Source organism: Haliotis rufescens, unplaced genomic scaffold (assembly GCF_023055435.1).
Source record: "Haliotis rufescens isolate VD_foot unplaced genomic scaffold, xgHalRufe1.0.p SCAF_14, whole genome shotgun sequence".
Classification (NCBI taxonomy): Eukaryota; Metazoa; Mollusca; class Gastropoda; order Lepetellida; family Haliotidae; genus Haliotis; species Haliotis rufescens.
This window is the reverse complement of record NW_025963824.1, coordinates 35884417-35903307: the sequence shown is the minus strand read 5'-3', so window position 1 is coordinate 35903307 and position 18891 is coordinate 35884417. Positions and strand designations below refer to the sequence as shown.

The 18891-nt window shown below is 41.3% G+C and overlaps 1 protein-coding gene across 12 annotated transcripts in view; it reads right to left on the bottom strand.

Annotated features, from left to right (window-relative positions):
• Positions 1-1738, bottom strand: part of LOC124118873 (proline-serine-threonine phosphatase-interacting protein 1-like) — a 69216-nt gene extending 67478 nt beyond the window's left edge. For all 12 annotated transcript variants that reach the window (XM_048395351.1, XM_048395352.1, XM_048395353.1 and 9 more), the window contains exon 1: positions 1637-1738. In XM_048395351.1, the coding sequence (XP_048251308.1) occupies positions 1637-1672 (36 nt within the window). In that variant the 5' untranslated portion in view covers positions 1673-1738. The remainder of the gene's footprint in view (positions 1-1636) is intronic.
• Between the last annotated feature and the right edge of the window lie 17153 nt (positions 1739-18891).

Genomic DNA, 18891 nt, shown 5'->3' with positions numbered 1-18891 from the left:
TAAGCCACCAGGAACCCAACCACACCCTCACCAAACACGATATATCAACCGTAGGAGGAAAGGCCAATCTATTTAAGCTGTTTATTATGGTAATATATATTTGTTGATTTTTGCTTGACACAACTACTTAACAGTCACTGCTCAAAGACAGACATCCCGGAAAGGGTCGATTGAAGACCTGAACATATCTTTTCAGCCCAACAGAATCGTGTTTACAGACGCCTAAAATGTCTGGTAAAGCGGGAGCTCAGATTGTTGTTTTTAAATATTTCTGGAACAATTTTTCTTAAAGAAGACCAAACCAGGGCATTATTTAGCTCTTCCTAGAGACAATCGAGAATAAATTAAAAAGAAATCCAACACAGATCCAGAAAGATTTTGCAAGTCTAGATTGTCTCAGCCCAAAAGTATTCTGATTTTGGCTTGGGTAGATTTCTGTATACAGGAACGTACCTGATATACGAACCTGATATCTGAAACACCCGTGCCGAAAACGACCAGTATAGCTGATATTAAGAACAGTTCAACTTTTTTAATTTATTTTATATTTCGTAGTAACAGATTAAACAAGGTAACAAAATGTGATTGTCTCAGCCCAAAAGTATTCTGATTTTAGCTTGGGTAGATTTCTGTATACAGGAACGTACCTGATATACGAACCTGATATCTGAAACACCCGTGCCGAAAACGACCAGTATAGCTGATATTAAGAACAGTTCAACTTTTTTAATTTATTTTATATTTCGTAGTAACAGATTAAACAAGGTAACAAAATGTGATTGTGCTCTATCCTCCCCCCCCCCACACCAACAGGACCTGTGAAGATCTGGGGTAGAGTAGGTCTTCAGCAACCCATGCTTGTCGTAAGAGGCGACTAACGGGATCAGGTGGACAGGCTTACTGACTCGGTTGATGCATGACAACGTATCCCAGCTGCATTGAGTGATGCTCATGACGTCAATCATCGGATTGTCAGGTCCAAACTCGATTATTTACAGACCGCTGTCATACAGTTGGAATATTGCTGTGTGCGGCGCGGCGTTAAACAACAAACAAATAAACTCAACCCAGGATACTAAATGTTTACAAAGTTACACATAGATATGTGATGTACCAAGTGCTTGTCACTCCATTCACTTGACATGTAATACACACAGGCAGACACTCTGTGACTGTTGTCATTCAGTCACGCGAAGTTGTGGCACAACAGGGACATGCATGACATAATCTGTAATCTGTTACTGACTTCAGTACACAACTCTATACATGTCTGACACAACAAGTGTGTTAATCTACGTATTGGTCTCCTAACAATAGGGACACGTGCACCTGTTTCACCTTACACTTGAAATCGACAGTAAAGCACAACTATCGGGACACATGTCAGCCAACAGGTAAATATGATTTAAGGGCTTCACACTCCATAACGCGAGGACATGTCTTCATGGCATGCAGAACAAGTCTAACGGGATGTTTATGTCATAACTGGCCACGCAACTGGCCTCGAGATGACAGCGTCACTATACCTGAACTATGTGTAATCAAAGTCAGGTGTGAATAAGCTTCGACTCAGACCTGGCTGGTAGCACTCACGACAAAGTCGACGTGGTCAAATTTACTAAACATAACAACTCACCCAGAAGGCCTCGGAGTATTGCGACAACCGTGTCATCTCGTCGCCCGCCGTTTGTCACTGTCACTCCACCGCATAACCAACCCGGAAGTTAAATACACCGATCACGTGATATGTGTTTATTTTTTTTTATAGCACAGTTGCGATATCGGATGGCCAGCCATGTGTTGCCGCGGGCCTGTATTGTATAATCATGAATGTTGCTGCCCTCCTGACTTATAGTACAGATAATGATATCGATAACATGCATAGGGGCACCAATAGGCTATCTATATTTCATACTCAACTAGAATAAAATAATGGTGGTTTAACGCATGCAAATTCAGGTTGGGCGCAAACAATTTATACAGAATCGGACTCGAAACTTTATCGAATATCGATAGTATCGTTGTTCAGGTTGTCAGTGGGTGACTTTCATCTCAGGATCATGTAACTAATAGTAATAATAATAAACAGATTCGCAAATAAAATCGTAAACGAGGCCGAAGGCGCTGCGAGTTTGTTTGTTAATTTTATTAGTTACCTGGTCCCGTGCTTTCATAGAATGATCATCTTAACACACTTCTAGCCTTCTATGTGCAATGATAACGTTCTTGGAGGTGAGGTGAGGTGAAATGGGGTTTAACGTCACGTCCAAGATTATTGCACTTATACATGCGTGTGTGTGTGTGGTTGCTTGTACTAGTCCGGACTATCTGCCGATTTTATAGTGCTAGCCCACTGAGATACCATTCCGCAGTTTAACAGGAATACCCCACTCAGACACAGTATACGGACTCCGAGCCGACCAGTCCTCGTTTTAGCCCCTTAATGCCGAGCGCCAGACAGGGTAACAACAAGTACCGTTTTTAACCTCTTTTGCTATGACGCAACCGGGGATCGAACCGCGTACCATGCACTTTCCGGGAGGACGCTCTACCACGATAGTTCTTGGAAATCATATATGTGGCCACAGGTCAGCCCTAGGCACCCAACATTGTATCCTGAGCTAAATAGTATGTAGACCCAAGTACAACCCTGGACGCCTAAACGTTGGTTTGTTCGAAGTTAACAGCCCCAAAGCCCATATCGCGAGTGCATAAAGCAGTTAATATCACCCAGGCCCATATGAGCAGGGGGCTCCCACTGATTATTTCCTAATCAAAAGATTTTCACAAGGAGAATATAGCTCCAGCACAACAACGTATGCAAATATGCAGACCCGTAAAGATCTGGGATAGAATAGGTCTTCAGCAACCCATACACATACAAACACACACAGGCACATACACACACAGGCACATACAAACACACACAGGCACATACACACACAGGCACATACAAACACACACAGGCACACACTCTCACCACTGTCATTTGTACATGGCCACCACACGCCCACCCACACCCATATAGTTATCAATTTTAGCGACCCCACACTTTCACTGTGTGATTTTTTAGTTTTCGTAACACCCACGCCCACCACAATTACAAAAATGTCTGTTTCGGCTCCATCACTCGAGAATCGCTCCCACGGGCCTGTAACTGCTTTGTTTCTCACGCTCACATTGCTTTGCTTTCTTCCCTCAAAACATATACATGTTGTTATTCTGTCGTAAAGCGACCAGTTAATATTCTGGTGGTGTGTGTGTGTGTGTGTGTGTGTGTGTGTGTGTGTGTGTGTGTGTGTGTGTGTGTGTGTGTGTGTGTGTGTGTGGTGTGTGTGTGTGTGTGTCTGTGTGTGTGTGTGTGTGTGTGTGAGAGGGTTGGGGGGTGGGGGAATCACGTGTCGTATTCCGAACCAAATATATATAGGACATTTGATTTTCAAGTAGATCTTTTTTGCTTTCTAACAGGCTCATATGTAGAAACAGTATCTACCCACCCCCACCCCTACTTACACCACCAGCTACTTACAACGCTGACCCGTGAAGATTCCGGGGTAGAATAGGTCTTCAGCAACCCATGCTTGCCGTAAAAGGCGACTACGCTTGTCGTTGGAGGCGACTAACGGGATCGGGTGGTCAGGCTCGTTGACTTGGTTGATGCAAGTCATCGTATCCACATTGCGCGGATCGATGCTGATGATATCTATCACTGGATTGTCCGGTCCAGACTCGATTATTTACAGACAGCCGTCATATAGCTGGAATATTGCTGAGTGCGGCGTTAAACAAACAAACAAATAAACAAACAAGTGAGTGAGTATGGTTTTGTGTCGCTTTTAGCAATATTCCAGCGATATCACTTCGGGGAACACCAGATGTGGGCTCCATGTCGGGAACCAAACCCGGGTCCTCGGCGTGACGAGCGAACGCTACAACCACAAGGCTACCCGACCGCCATCAACAAAAAAAACCCCAAAACTTACACCTCTACATATACACATGACACACAGGCATCAGCTCCATCCTTATAAAAAACACAGCATGCAAGTTCAGGATTAGCCCACCTCCACCCTATTAGGAAATTCCTTCCTACGGGCGTGTTCACAATATTTAGTATCTGTGTGTAGCCTAGGTCTGCCAACTTCCACCCGTCATACCTGGAGGTGAGCTCGAGGGAACGAATGGCACTGAGTTGTCTCCCTTTCCCTTTGGCAGATTGAGTGATTGAGTATGGTTTTACGCCGCATTTAGCAATATTCCATCAATATCACGGCGGGGACACCAGAAATGGGCTTCACACATTGTACCCATGTCGGGAATCGAACCCGGGTCTTTGGCGTGACGAGCGAACGCTTTAACCAGCAGGCTACCCGACCGCACCTGGCGGAGTGAGGAAAACAGTTTTCATGACAGTGTCCAGAAATCGTTACTTTCGTTGAAACAACTCACCAAAATGATTTAGTAATATGTTTTTGTTACATCATAAGAACAACCCAACCCAACCCATCTCCTGTGATATAACTGAATATCGAAAGGATCCAGGGTATTTAACAGGACACGGTATAATTGAGGATGGGTGTTCAGTTACGAGAGGTTAATAATCATCTATGTTTTTATATTACTTCCTGCAGACACAGGACCCATTCTCATACTTTAACACGGAGGTATTTAAAAGGAAGCGTTCGTAATGGCAGGGTGCCCACTGGTGGGTCCGTCGTCTGCTAAAGCAAGTGTCAAGTTTAGAGGATGTCCGGTCCGGTTGTACGTCAATTAATCGTTCAGCTAGTTTCCCCTTCCCTGTCTCTCTCACTACACTATACGTATACTTTTAAGTATATTTCTATCCTACTCAAAATAAGTTCAGGACCACCACATTCTTTCACACGACATGACAGATAAACTACAGTCATGAGGTGAAATGAGTTTTAAGGTCGCGTTCAAGATCATGCCACTTATATAGCGACGTGCATAGCGGGGAATCAGCAGAATACGATACAGTCCCAAGACTAACAAAACCCGTCAAGGTTCAGGTGTATATATAGCCTTAATCAATCGATCAATCTGGTTGCCTCTTACACCAAGCATAGGTTGCTGAGTGAGTGAGTGAGTATGGTTTTACGCCGCTTTTAGCAATATTCCAGCAATATCACGGCGGGGGACACCAGAAATGGGCTTCACACATTGTACCCATGTATCGAACCCGGGTATTCGGCGTGACCAGTGAGCGCTTTAACCACTAGGCTACCCGACCGCCCCTAGGTTGCTGAGGACCAATTCGAACTCGGTATGCATATCAAAGATTTCGCCGTCAAACTTCTGCGGTGTTTTGTTCAGTACAAGCTCATCAGATGCTTCATGAAATATCGGAATAAAGGAGTCGGAATGATTTTTTAAATTTCGCTTAAATTATTGTTATTCTCCATATGTGTCAAAAACTGACGATAATGAGTGGGTGAGTATGGTTTTACGCCGCTTTTAGCAAAAATTCAGCGTGGAACACCGGAAAAAGGGTTTTACACATTGTATCCATGTGGGGAATAGAACCCGGGTCTTCGGCGTGACGAGCCAACGCTTTAACCACTGGGCCATCCCATCGACTATGAACTTTGGGTTATCAGTTCATGAGCCAGACCGGATATTGGTACCATCTTGGGTGGTAATATCTCAGTATGATATATCCATAGATGAAAAGAACCTTTGAAAGCAACCCGGGACTCACAGCTTAGTGGAAGGAATCACCACATAAAGGGGGACTCCTGAGTCGAATCCACGGGACCAGATTTCGGGGAAACGGAAACTAGAAAGTTGAGTGAGTGAGTGAGTATGGTTTTACGCCGCTTTTATCAATATTCCAGCAATATCACGGCGGAGGACACCAGAAATGGGCTTCACACATTGTACCCATGTCGGGAATCGAACCCAGGTCTTCGGCGTGACGCGCGAACGCTTTAACCACTAGGCTACCCTACCGCCCCCTAGAAAGTTGAATAACTTTACAAGCAACAGTCATATGGTGAAGTATGTCCACTCACAATGTTGGTAGCCTGATGCTCTATATGTTGTTAAGCAATAAGTGGCATAGATAGGGCTTGTATTGTATATTATTTAGTGAGGAAAAAAACGGTATGTCTCCTCAGGGAAAAGCATGTTATTTCACTCGAGAGACTTGAACGCATGAAAATAATAAGATGCGTCTATACAACTGTGTATACCCATATATAATATGTCATAGTTCTCCTGGTCCCTTTATTCGATAATATGATATTTGATTTGGAGTTCATAATATTAGAAAGCAGAATATGTTAAAATTAACAAATAATTAAGAAATACTTATTTATATATAAAAATATAACTGATGAGTTATTGATGAATAGTCAAGAACAAGTTTCTCATTCAAAACAAAATGTATGTCGAAAATATTGCGGGTTTTCATGAAAAACAGGAATAAATGCCCCCATTAACGCTCAGTTAACATATGACAAATAGTAGTTTTACATGTATAAGCAAATGATGGCTAGTTGTTGTCAGTCTTAGTTGTTGTTGTCGTTGTTGTTGTTGTTGTTATTCGGATCCTCAAAGTCATTCAAGAAACACGCACGCCAACCACCACCATCACCCCCCCTCCTCCATATAATAAATGGCCAGCACCCAAGTACTGTGTCATGTTTTCATGCCCCTCTCCTCCATATAATAAATGGCCAGTACCCACGTACTGTGTCATGTTTTCACGCCCACCTCCTTTATATAATCAATGGCCAGTACCCAAGTACTGTGTCATGTTTTCACGCCCCCTCCTCCATATAATAAATTACCAGTACCCAAGTACTGTGTCATGTTTTCACGCTCACCTCCTCCATATAATAAATGACTAGTACCTAAGTACTGTGTCATGTTTTCACGCCCCCTCCTCCATATAATAAATGGCCAGTACCCACGTACTGTGTCATGTTTTCACGCCCCCTCCTCCATATAATAAATGGCCAGTACCCAAGTACTGTCTCATGTTTTCACGCCCCCTCCTCCATATAATAAATGACCAGTACCCAAGTACTGTGTCATGTTTTCACGCACCCCTCCTCCATATACTACATGACCAGTACCCAAGTACTGTGTCATGTTTTCACGCCCCCTCCTCCATATAATAAACGACCAGTACCCAAGTACTGTCTCATGTTTTCACGCCCCCTTCTCCATATAATAGATGGCCAGTACCCAAGTACTTTATCATGTATTCACGCCCCCCCCCCCCCCCCCCCCCCCCTCCATATAATAAATAACCAGTACCCAAGTACTGTGTCAGATTTTCACCTCCACCTCCTCCATATAAGAAAATGGCCAGTACCCAAGTACTGTGTCATGTTTTCACGCCCCACCATGATGTCATGCCCCACCTATCATGTACAGTTCGACTGATATCGTCCTGCTTGTGTTTACCACAACCTGGGAAGGAGGAAGGATTATTAACACACAGGAACTGCGACCCGTGCATGTGGTTGGGAAGAAAGGCCGCGTCATTGTGTGTATTTCCTGCAAATGTTTCCTTGAGCTCGCTCATCCTTCTTACATCTTGATATAGCGTCCTGCATACAGTGTAGTCGTCATTTCTGTTCTGGTCCATATCCTGTGACGATTTGTCTTCAGCAACCCACACATATCGTAAGACGTGATTATGCTTGTCGTATGATGCGACTAACGGGATCAGGTGGTCAGGCTCGCTGACTTGGTTGATGCATGTCATCGTATCCCAATTGCGTGGATCGATGCTCATGATGTCAATCACATGTTGGCCCAGACTCGATTATTTACAGATCGCCGTCATAAAGCTGGAATATTGCTGAGTGCGGTGTTAAACAACAAACAAACAAACAAACTAACTAAAATTACATTTTCTAAACATTTGCTCTGTTCGTAATGCAAAACCTCTCGTCCGGAGAGCGCCGTTATCTGACGTTGTCCTTTGTTATGTACTAAACGAATGACGTCCAACACAATGGGTTACCAGGGAAGTGTTTATTATCAACACGTCTTTACACACAACGGGAAGTCACGTGCTTATAATGAAACTGTGTTTGGTATCGGTTTCAGTTTCCAGTGTCCCACGATGACACATTCGTCCCCACTCGTCCCTTTCCGTAACATGCAAGAAGACTCGTCCCCCTATCGATGAATGTTATGTGCGAAAATACGACAAACCAATCAGAATACGCGTATGATTTCAAGTTCTTCGTCAAAGAATCCCTCAGAAATAATTTTTGATTTTACATATGTCTTGCATCTAAATATATACCCAAGACACAGTTAAATGTGTTCAATCATACTGTATAATTCCGCATGTCCCGATGTGCTTTAAATTGCATCTGAAATATATATAATATATGGGAAAATAAATGTGACCCATTACGCAACGAGTTGACAATTGTTTTAGGTATGCCCGTTTGCGCAAAGACGGAACCCGGTCGCAAAAATGGCCATGATAGGGGCACGAGTCGCTATTCGGCTTGTCCCGGAATAACACGAGTTGGTCACGAATGGCTGGTAGCCTTGTGGTTAAAGCGTTCGCTTGTCACGCAGAAGGTCCGGGTTCGATTTCCGACATGGGTACAATGTGTGAAACTCATTTCTGGTGTCCCGCCGTGATATTGCTGGAATATTGACAACAGAGTCGTAAAACCATACTCACTCACTCTCTCAGTTAGATAAACGCGACGTAAAATAACAAGGGCGCTGTGGCCCGACTCATATCCCATACAATTGTATCTTATAACAATATCAGGAAGTTGTGCGTTACGGTGAGAAATGTGGGTTTCAGTTTCTGAAGAATGATCATGTCCTGAGATAAACGTGCGTCATTCAACGCAAACTGCCGGGCAGACGTATACACCATGTTTGATGGCGGCTACAAATGAAAAAAACATGATAGTTATTTCATGGTGATGTATTTCATACGGGTATCATGGCTGTGTTTTGGACGTTAAGTTTACAGTGTCTGAGAAACTGTCTCCTAACTATTTGATAACATGTGTAATGTTTTGGTCAAATCCAATCTGGAAATGTATTCTTTCTTTTGCCCGACATTGAGCGAGTGAGTTAGAATTAATTACGCTTCTTTGAACAGTATATCGTTCAAAACACGGCGGTCAGCTTGGTGTTAGGGGAAAGCCTGAAGTGATGCATGTCTTAGACATTTACCACTTTAGTACAACACAAGCTGTCATACCAAGAAACATAACCAGGTCGAACCGGGATTCGAACCCATGATCATAGGACACTCCTCTTTATTGAGAACTTCCCGTTAATACAGGGTTCATGGGGATATAGTAATAGTACTCTGTGACAATCAAGAGGCGACTGAATGAAACGAGTGGTAAGGCGTGGTGACTTGACTTATTGGTCGGGTGGTCAGGCGTGGTGACTTGACTGATTGGGTCGGGTGGTCAGGCGTGGTGACTTGACTGAATAGAACGGGTGGTCAGGCGTGGTGACTTGACTGATTGGAACGGGTGGTCAGGCGTGGTGACTTGACTGATTGGAATGGGTGGTCAGGCGTGGTGGCTTGACTGATTGGAACGGGTGGTCAGGCGTGGTGACTTGACTGAATAGAACGGGTGGTCAGGCGTGGTGACTTGACTGATTGGAATGGGTGGTCAGGCGTGGTGACTTGACTTATTGGTCGGGTGGTCAGGCGTGGTGACTTGACTGATTGGAATGGGTGGTCAGGCGTGGTGACTTGACTGATTGGAAAGGGTGATCAGGCGTGGTGACTTGACTGATTAAAATGGGTGGTCAGGCGTGGTGACTTGACTGATTGGAATGGGTGGTCGGGCGTGGTGACTTGAGTGAATAGAACGGGTGGTCAGGCGTGGTGACTTGACTGAATGGGTCGGGTGGTCAGGCGTGTTGACTTGACTGAATGGGTCGGGTGGTCAGGCGTGGTGACTTGACTGAATGGGTCGGGTGGTCAGGCGTGGTGACTTGACTGAATAGAACGGGTGGTCAGGCGTGGTGACTTGACTGAATGGGTCGGGTGGTCAGGCGTGGTGACTTGACTGATTGGAATGGGTGGTCAGGCGTGGTGACTTGACTGATTGGTCGGGTGGTCAGGCGTGGTGACTTGACTTATTGAAACGGGTGGTCAGGCGTGGTGACTTGACTGATTGGAATGGGTGGTCAGGCGTGGTGACTTGACTGAATAGAACGGGTGGTCAGGCGTGGTGACTTAAATTGACTGATTTGAACGGGTGGTCAGGCGTGGTGACTTGACTGAATGGGGCGTGTATTCCCGGGCGTTTCTCATTATATCACTCACTGGTTTCGTTTGTCCACACTTGATTTGTGTACACCGTGATTCAGCTGGAGTACTCATGACTCGGGCCTTCGACAACAAACTTACAGATATATTTTCGAATGCTAAGACGCTTGATCGCGTCCAGTGAAATATCGTTTCACCTTCTCACGTATATAAAACATAGCACTTCACATATTTCACTTTGTCGTGCCGTATGTTCCTGATCTGTCACAGTTATTGAAGACATTCTCCGGGTGCTCATGACCTCGCGGCCCTTTATTGTTATGTTGGTCCTGCATCGGCTGCTATATCTTGTTTCTAGAGGGGGCACAGTCTGGGGTTAACATTAGAGTAAGTCCTGGTTCTGTCGCTTACTCCATTGGAATAGGCCTACCTTGTAAGCTGATGTCCTACCCCTTGTGAACAGAGGACCTGTGTTAGAGAAAGTCCTGGGTCTGTCACTAACCCCATTGGAATAGGCCTACCATGTCAGCTGATGTCCTACCCCTTGTTATCAGAGGTCCGGTGTTAGAGTAAGTCCTGGTCCGTTTAGGACATGATTAAGTCGGCCAAGTCTGTCCTGGGAACAAACGGCATGTGGAAGAAGACGATTCGAAGTATTTGTCCACTGTATTATTTCCCCCTACAACACCAAGTGGCTGCGCTTTCAACACACAAACAACAGGTCCAGGAAAACACGCCATAAACATCGCATTGATCAATTATGACTTATGCCTGGCAGCGATTCGCTAACAGATCACAATCATCTCATACAAAACGTTATGCGAATCAACAACATTCTTTGTTTATGACAGTGTAGACACTGGCAGTATGTGTGCATGCATATGCTGTGAAGTACAGCGCCTGATGGAGCGAGCGCCTTGCCTAATATGTATAGCTGGAGGACATGCCGTTGGAAGAAGTGAGGTGAGGTGAAATTGGGTTTAACGTCGCGTCCAAGATTATTGCACTGATATAGCGACGTGCATGCACGTGTGGCTGCTTGTACTAGTCCGGACTGATGCCCACTGAGATACCATGCCGCAGTTTAACATGAATACCCCACTCAGACACATTATACTGACTCCGAGCCGACCAGTCCTTGTTTTAGCCCCTATATGCCGAGCGCCAGACAGGATAACAACAAGTACCATCTTTTAACGTCTTTTGGTATGACGCGGCCAGGGATCGAACCCCGGACCTTCCGCTCTCCGGGCGGACGCTCTACCACTAGACCACGGAGGCGATCCTGTACGAAGAAGCCTTAAATCCATGAATGTATATTTCATTAGGGATGATATTATTTCGTCATTTGTAGACAGGACCCGCGAAGATCCGGGGCAGAATATTTCTTCAGGAACCCATGCTTGCTGTAAAAGGCGGATATGCTTGTCCTCAGAGGCGACTAACGGGATCGGGTGATGTCGTCGTATCCCAATTTCATGGATCGAGGCTCATGATGTCAATCACTGGATTGTCTGGTCCAGACTCGATTATTTACTGACCGCCGTCATAAAAATGGAATATTGCTGAGTGCGGCGTCAAATAACAACCAGGCAACCATATGCAGACAGACGCCAAAGTGTCTTTGTTGAAAGCAAACCGACCATATATGTGTGTTTACATTGCAGTAAAATGTTTACAGTTCATGTTTACTAGACTTCTTGGAGTGTTTGCCCCCTTTACGGTACAGAAAAAAACAATAACTGAGTATTTTTTACGATTAATGCCCGAATACAGATTTATCTGTTTCTCTGATTATGTCCTTGTCGGAGATATATTTCTACACATACACCTGGTATATGTGTACCATTAGCCGATAGCTACATTGCTACACTGCTGACTCAGGGTTTGAATCGACCGCTGCTCACACTATCACTCACTGGGTTGTATGGCCCAGACTCGAGTATTTACAGACCGTCATCATTCAGAGGGAAAATTCCTGCATCGAACCGTATCGGGAACAAAGTTGAGATTTTATGGCGCTTTATTCAATTCGCATTCCAACAGACGTGGCAGCTGCGTGCTGGTAGAGACCACATACCGGTATCTGATCTCTGTGTGCTGGTAGAGACTATTGTAGACGTTCACTAGAGCAACGAATGTGAGTTGTTTTCCTTTGTAATATATTTATAGTCAGAAATGTAAGACTTGAATTGTGATATTGTATTATTTTGAAGTGTTAACATTGAGTGTAAATGATAACGAGGACATGTATGTAACTGTGTATCCTGTTTACTGGTTGGATAATAATAGCACAACATCCTGTGTACTGGTTGGATAATTATAGCACAGCATCCTGTTTACTGATTGGATAATAATAGCACAACATCCTGTGTACCGGTTGGATAATTATAGCACAACATCCTGTTTACTGGTTGGATAATTATAGCACAGCATCCTGTATACTGGTTGGATAATTATAACACAACCTTCTGTATACTGGTTGGATAATTACAGCACAACCTCCTGTATACTGGTTGGATAATTATAGCACAACATCCTGTATACTGGTTGGATAATTATAACACAACCTTGTGTATACTGGTTGATAATTGTAGCACAACATCCTGTATACTGGTTGGATAATTATAACACAACATCTGTGTACTGGTTGGATAATTATAGCACAATCTTGTGTATACTGGTTTGATAATTATAGCACAACCTCCTGTATACCGGTTGGATAATTATAGCACAACCTCCTGTGTACTGGTTGGATAATTATAGCACAACATCCTGTATACTGGTTGGATAATTTTAGCACAACCTTCTGTATACTGGTTGGATAATGGAAGCACAACATCCTGTTTACTGGTTGGATAATTATAGCACAACATCCTGTATACTGGTTGGATAATTATAGCACAACCTCCTGTATACTGGTTGGATAATGGAAGCACAACATCCTGTATACTGGTTGGATAACTTTAGCACAACATCCTGTGTACTGGTTGGATAATTATAGCACAACCTCCTGTATACTGGTTGGATAATTATAGCACAACATCCTGTTTACTGGTTCGATAATTATAGCACAACCTCCTGTATACTGGTTGGATAATTATAGCACAACCTTCTGTATACTGGTTGGATAGTTATAGCACAACCTTGTGTATACTGGTTTGATAATTATAGCACAACCTCCTGTATACTGGTTTGATAATTATAGCACAACATCCTGTATACTGGTTTGATAATTATAGCACAACATCCTGTATACGGGTTTGATAATTATAGCACAACCTTCTGTATACTGATTGGATAATTATAACACAACATCCTGTATACTGGTTGGATAATTATAGCACAACCTTCTGTGTGCTGGTTGGATAATTATAACACAACCTCCTGTATACTGATTGGATAATTATAACACAACATCCTGTAGACTGGTTGGATAATTATAACACAACCTCCTGTATACTGGTTGGATAATTATAACACAACATCCTGTATACTGATTGGATAATTATAGCACAACCTCCTGTTTACTGGTTGGATAATTATAGCACAACATCCTGTATACTGGTTGGAAAATATAGCACAACATCCTGTATACTGGTTGGATAATTATAGCACAACCTTGTATATACTGGTTGGATAATTATAGCACAACCTTGTGTATACTGGTTGGATAATTATAACACAACATCCTGTAGACTGGTTGGATAATTATAACACAACCTCCTGTATACTGGTTGGATAATTATAACACAACATCCTGTATACTGGTTGGATAATTTTAGCACAAGATCCTGTATACTGGTTGGATAATTATAGCACAACCTTGTGTATACTGGTTGGATAATTATAGCACAACCTTGTGTATACTGGTTGGATAATTATAACACAACATCATGTAGTCTGGTTGGATAATTATAACACAACCTCCTGTATACTGGTTGGATAATTATAGCACAACATCCTGTATACTGGTTGGATAATTATAGCACAACCTTGTGTATACTGGTTGGATAATTATAGCACAACCTTGTGTATACTGGTTGGATAATTATAACACAACATCCTGTAGACTGGTTGGATAATTATAACACAACCTCCTGTATACTGGTTGGATAATTTTAGCACAACATCCTGTATACCGGTTGGATAATTATAGCACAACCTCCTGTATACTGGTTTGATAATTATAGCACAACATCCTGTATACTGGTTTGATAATTATAGCACAACATCCTGTATACTGGTTTGATAATTATAGCACAACCTTCTGTATACTGATTGGATAATTATAACACAACATCCTGTATACTGGTTGGATAATTATAGCACAACCTTCTGTGTACTGGTTGGATAATTATAACACAACCTCCTGTATACTGATTGGATAATTATAACACAATATCCTGTAGACTGGTTGGATAATTATAACACAACCTCCTGTATACTGGTTGGATAATTATAACACAACATCCTGTATACTGGTTGGATAATTATAACACAACATCCTGTATACTGATTGGATAATTATAGCACAACCTCCTGTTTACTGGTTGGATAATTATAGCACAACATCCTGTATACTGGTTGGATAATTATAGCACAACATCCTGTATACTGGTTTGATAATTATAGCACAACCTTGTGTATACTGGTTGGATAATTATAGCACAACCTTGTGTATACTGGTTGGATAATTATAACACAACATCCTGTAGACTGGTTGGATAATTATAACACAACCTCCTGTATACTGGTTGGATAATTATAACACAACATCCTGTATACTGGTTGGATAATTTTAGCACAACATCCTGTATACTGGTTGGATAATTATAGCACAACCTTGTGTATACTGGTTGGATAATTATAACAGAACATCCTGTATACTGGTTGGATAATTATAGCACAACCTTGTGTATACTGGTTGGATAATTATAACACAATCTCCTGTATACTGGTTGGATAATTATAACACAACATCCTGTATACTGGTTGGATAATTTTAGCACAAGATCCTGTATACTGGTTGGATAATTATAACACAACATCCTGTAGACTGGTTGGATAATTATAGCACAACCTCCTGTATACTGGTTGGATAATTATAGCAGAACATCCTGTATACTGGTTGGATAATTTTATCACAACATCATATATACCGGTTGGATAATTTTAGCACAACATCCTGAATACTGGTTGGATAATTATAGCACAACCTTGTGTATACTGGTTGGATAATTATAACACAACATCCTGTAGACTGGTTGGATAATTATAACACAACCTCCTGTATACTGGTTGGATAATTATAACACAACATCCTGTATACCGGTTGGATAATTATAGCACAACATCCTGTATACTGGTTGGATAATTTTAGCACAACCTTCTGTATACTGGTTGGATAATTATAGCACAACCTCCTGTATACTGGTTTGATAATTATAGCACAACATCCTGTATACTGGTTTGATAATTATAGCACAACATCCTGTATACTGGTTTGATAATTATAGCACAACCTTGTGTATACTGATTGGATAATTATAACACAACATCCTGTATACTGGTTGGATAATTATAACACAACCTCCTGTATACTGGTTGGATAATGGAAGCACAACATCCTGTATACTGGTTGGATAACTTTAGCACAACATCCTGTGTACTGGTTGGATAATTATAGCACAACCTCCTGTATACTGGTTGGATAATTATAGCACAACATCCTGTTTACTGGTTCGATAATTATAGCACAACCTCCTGTATACTGGTTGGATAATTATAGCACAACCTTCTGTATACTGGTTGGATAGTTATAGCACAACCTTGTGTATACTGGTTTGATAATTATAGCACAACCTCCTGTATACTGGTTTGATAATTATAGCACAACATCCTGTATACTGGTTTGATAATTATAGCACAACATCCTGTATACGGGTTTGATAATTATAGCACAACCTTCTGTATACTGATTGGATAATTATAACACAACATCCTGTATACTGGTTGGATAATTATAGCACAACCTTCTGTGTGCTGGTTGGATAATTATAACACAACCTCCTGTATACTGATTGGATAATTATAACACAACATCCTGTAGACTGGTTGGATAATTATAACACAACCTCCTGTATACTGGTTGGATAATTATAACACAACATCCTGTATACTGATTGGATAATTATAGCACAACCTCCTGTTTACTGGTTGGATAATTATAGCACAACATCCTGTATACTGGTTGGAAAATATAGCACAACATCCTGTATACTGGTTGGATAATTATAGCACAACCTTGTATATACTGGTTGGATAATTATAGCACAACCTTGTGTATACTGGTTGGATAATTATAACACAACATCCTGTAGACTGGTTGGATAATTATAACACAACCTCCTGTATACTGGTTGGATAATTATAACACAACATCCTGTATACTGGTTGGATAATTTTAGCACAAGATCCTGTATACTGGTTGGATAATTATAGCACAACCTTGTGTATACTGGTTGGATAATTATAGCACAACCTTGTGTATACTGGTTGGATAATTATAACACAACATCATGTAGTCTGGTTGGATAATTATAACACAACCTCCTGTATACTGGTTGGATAATTATAGCACAACATCCTGTATACTGGTTGGATAATTATAGCACAACCTTGTGTATACTGGTTGGATAATTATAGCACAACCTTGTGTATACTGGTTGGATAATTATAACACAACATCCTGTAGACTGGTTGGATAATTATAACACAACCTCCTGTATACTGGTTGGATAATTTTAGCACAACATCCTGTATACCGGTTGGATAATTATAGCACAACCTCCTGTATACTGGTTTGATAATTATAGCACAACATCCTGTATACTGGTTTGATAATTATAGCACAACATCCTGTATACTGGTTTGATAATTATAGCACAACCTTCTGTATACTGATTGGATAATTATAACACAACATCCTGTATACTGGTTGGATAATTATAGCACAACCTTCTGTGTACTGGTTGGATAATTATAACACAACCTCCTGTATACTGATTGGATAATTATAACACAATATCCTGTAGACTGGTTGGATAATTATAACACAACCTCCTGTATACTGGTTGGATAATTATAACACAACATCCTGTATACTGGTTGGATAATTATAACACAACATCCTGTATACTGATTGGATAATTATAGCACAACCTCCTGTTTACTGGTTGGATAATTATAGCACAACATCCTGTATACTGGTTGGATAATTATAGCACAACATCCTGTATACTGGTTTGATAATTATAGCACAACCTTGTGTATACTGGTTGGATAATTATAGCACAACCTTGTGTATACTGGTTGGATAATTATAACACAACATCCTGTAGACTGGTTGGATAATTATAACACAACCTCCTGTATACTGGTTGGATAATTATAACACAACATCCTGTATACTGGTTGGATAATTTTAGCACAACATCCTGTATACTGGTTGGATAATTATAGCACAACCTTGTGTATACTGGTTGGATAATTATAACAGAACATCCTGTATACTGGTTGGATAATTATAGCACAACCTTGTGTATACTGGTTGGATAATTATAACACAATCTCCTGTATACTGGTTGGATAATTATAACACAACATCCTGTATACTGGTTGGATAATTTTAGCACAAGATCCTGTATACTGGTTGGATAATTATAACACAACATCCTGTAGACTGGTTGGATAATTATAGCACAACCTCCTGTATACTGGTTGGATAATTATAGCAGAACATCCTGTATACTGGTTGGATAATTATAGCACAACCTTGTGTATACTGGTTGGATAATTATAGCACAACCTTGTGTATACTGGTTGGATAATTATAACACAACCTCCTGTATACTGGTTGGATAATTTTATCACAACATCATATATACCGGTTGGATAATTTTAGCACAACATCCTGTATACTGGTTGGATAATTTTAGCACAACATCCTGTATACCGGTTGGATAATTTTAGCACAACATCCTGAATACTGGTTGGATAATTATAGCACAACCTTGTGTATACTGGTTGGATAATTATAACACAACATCCTGTAGACTGGTTGGATAATTATAACACAACCTCCTGTATACTGGTTGGATAATTATAACACAACATCCTGTATACCGGTTGGATAATTATAGCACAACATCCTGTATACTGGTTGGATAATTTTAGCACAACCTTCTGTATACTGGTTGGATAATTATAGCACAACCTCCTGTATACTGGTTTGATAATTATAGCACAACATCCTGTATACTGGTTTGATAATTATAGCACAACATCCTGTATACTGGTTTGATAATTATAGCACAACCTTGTGTATACTGATTGGATAATTATAACACAACATCCTGTATACTGGTTGGATAATTATAACACAACCTTCTGTGTACTGGTTGGATAATTATAACACAACCTCCTGTATACTGATTGGATAATTATAACACAACATCCTGTATACTGATTGGATAATTATAGCACAACATCTGTGTACTGGTTGGATAATTATAGCACAACATTATATTCGTAGTACTACCTCCTGTATACTGATTGGATAATTATAGCACAACATCCTT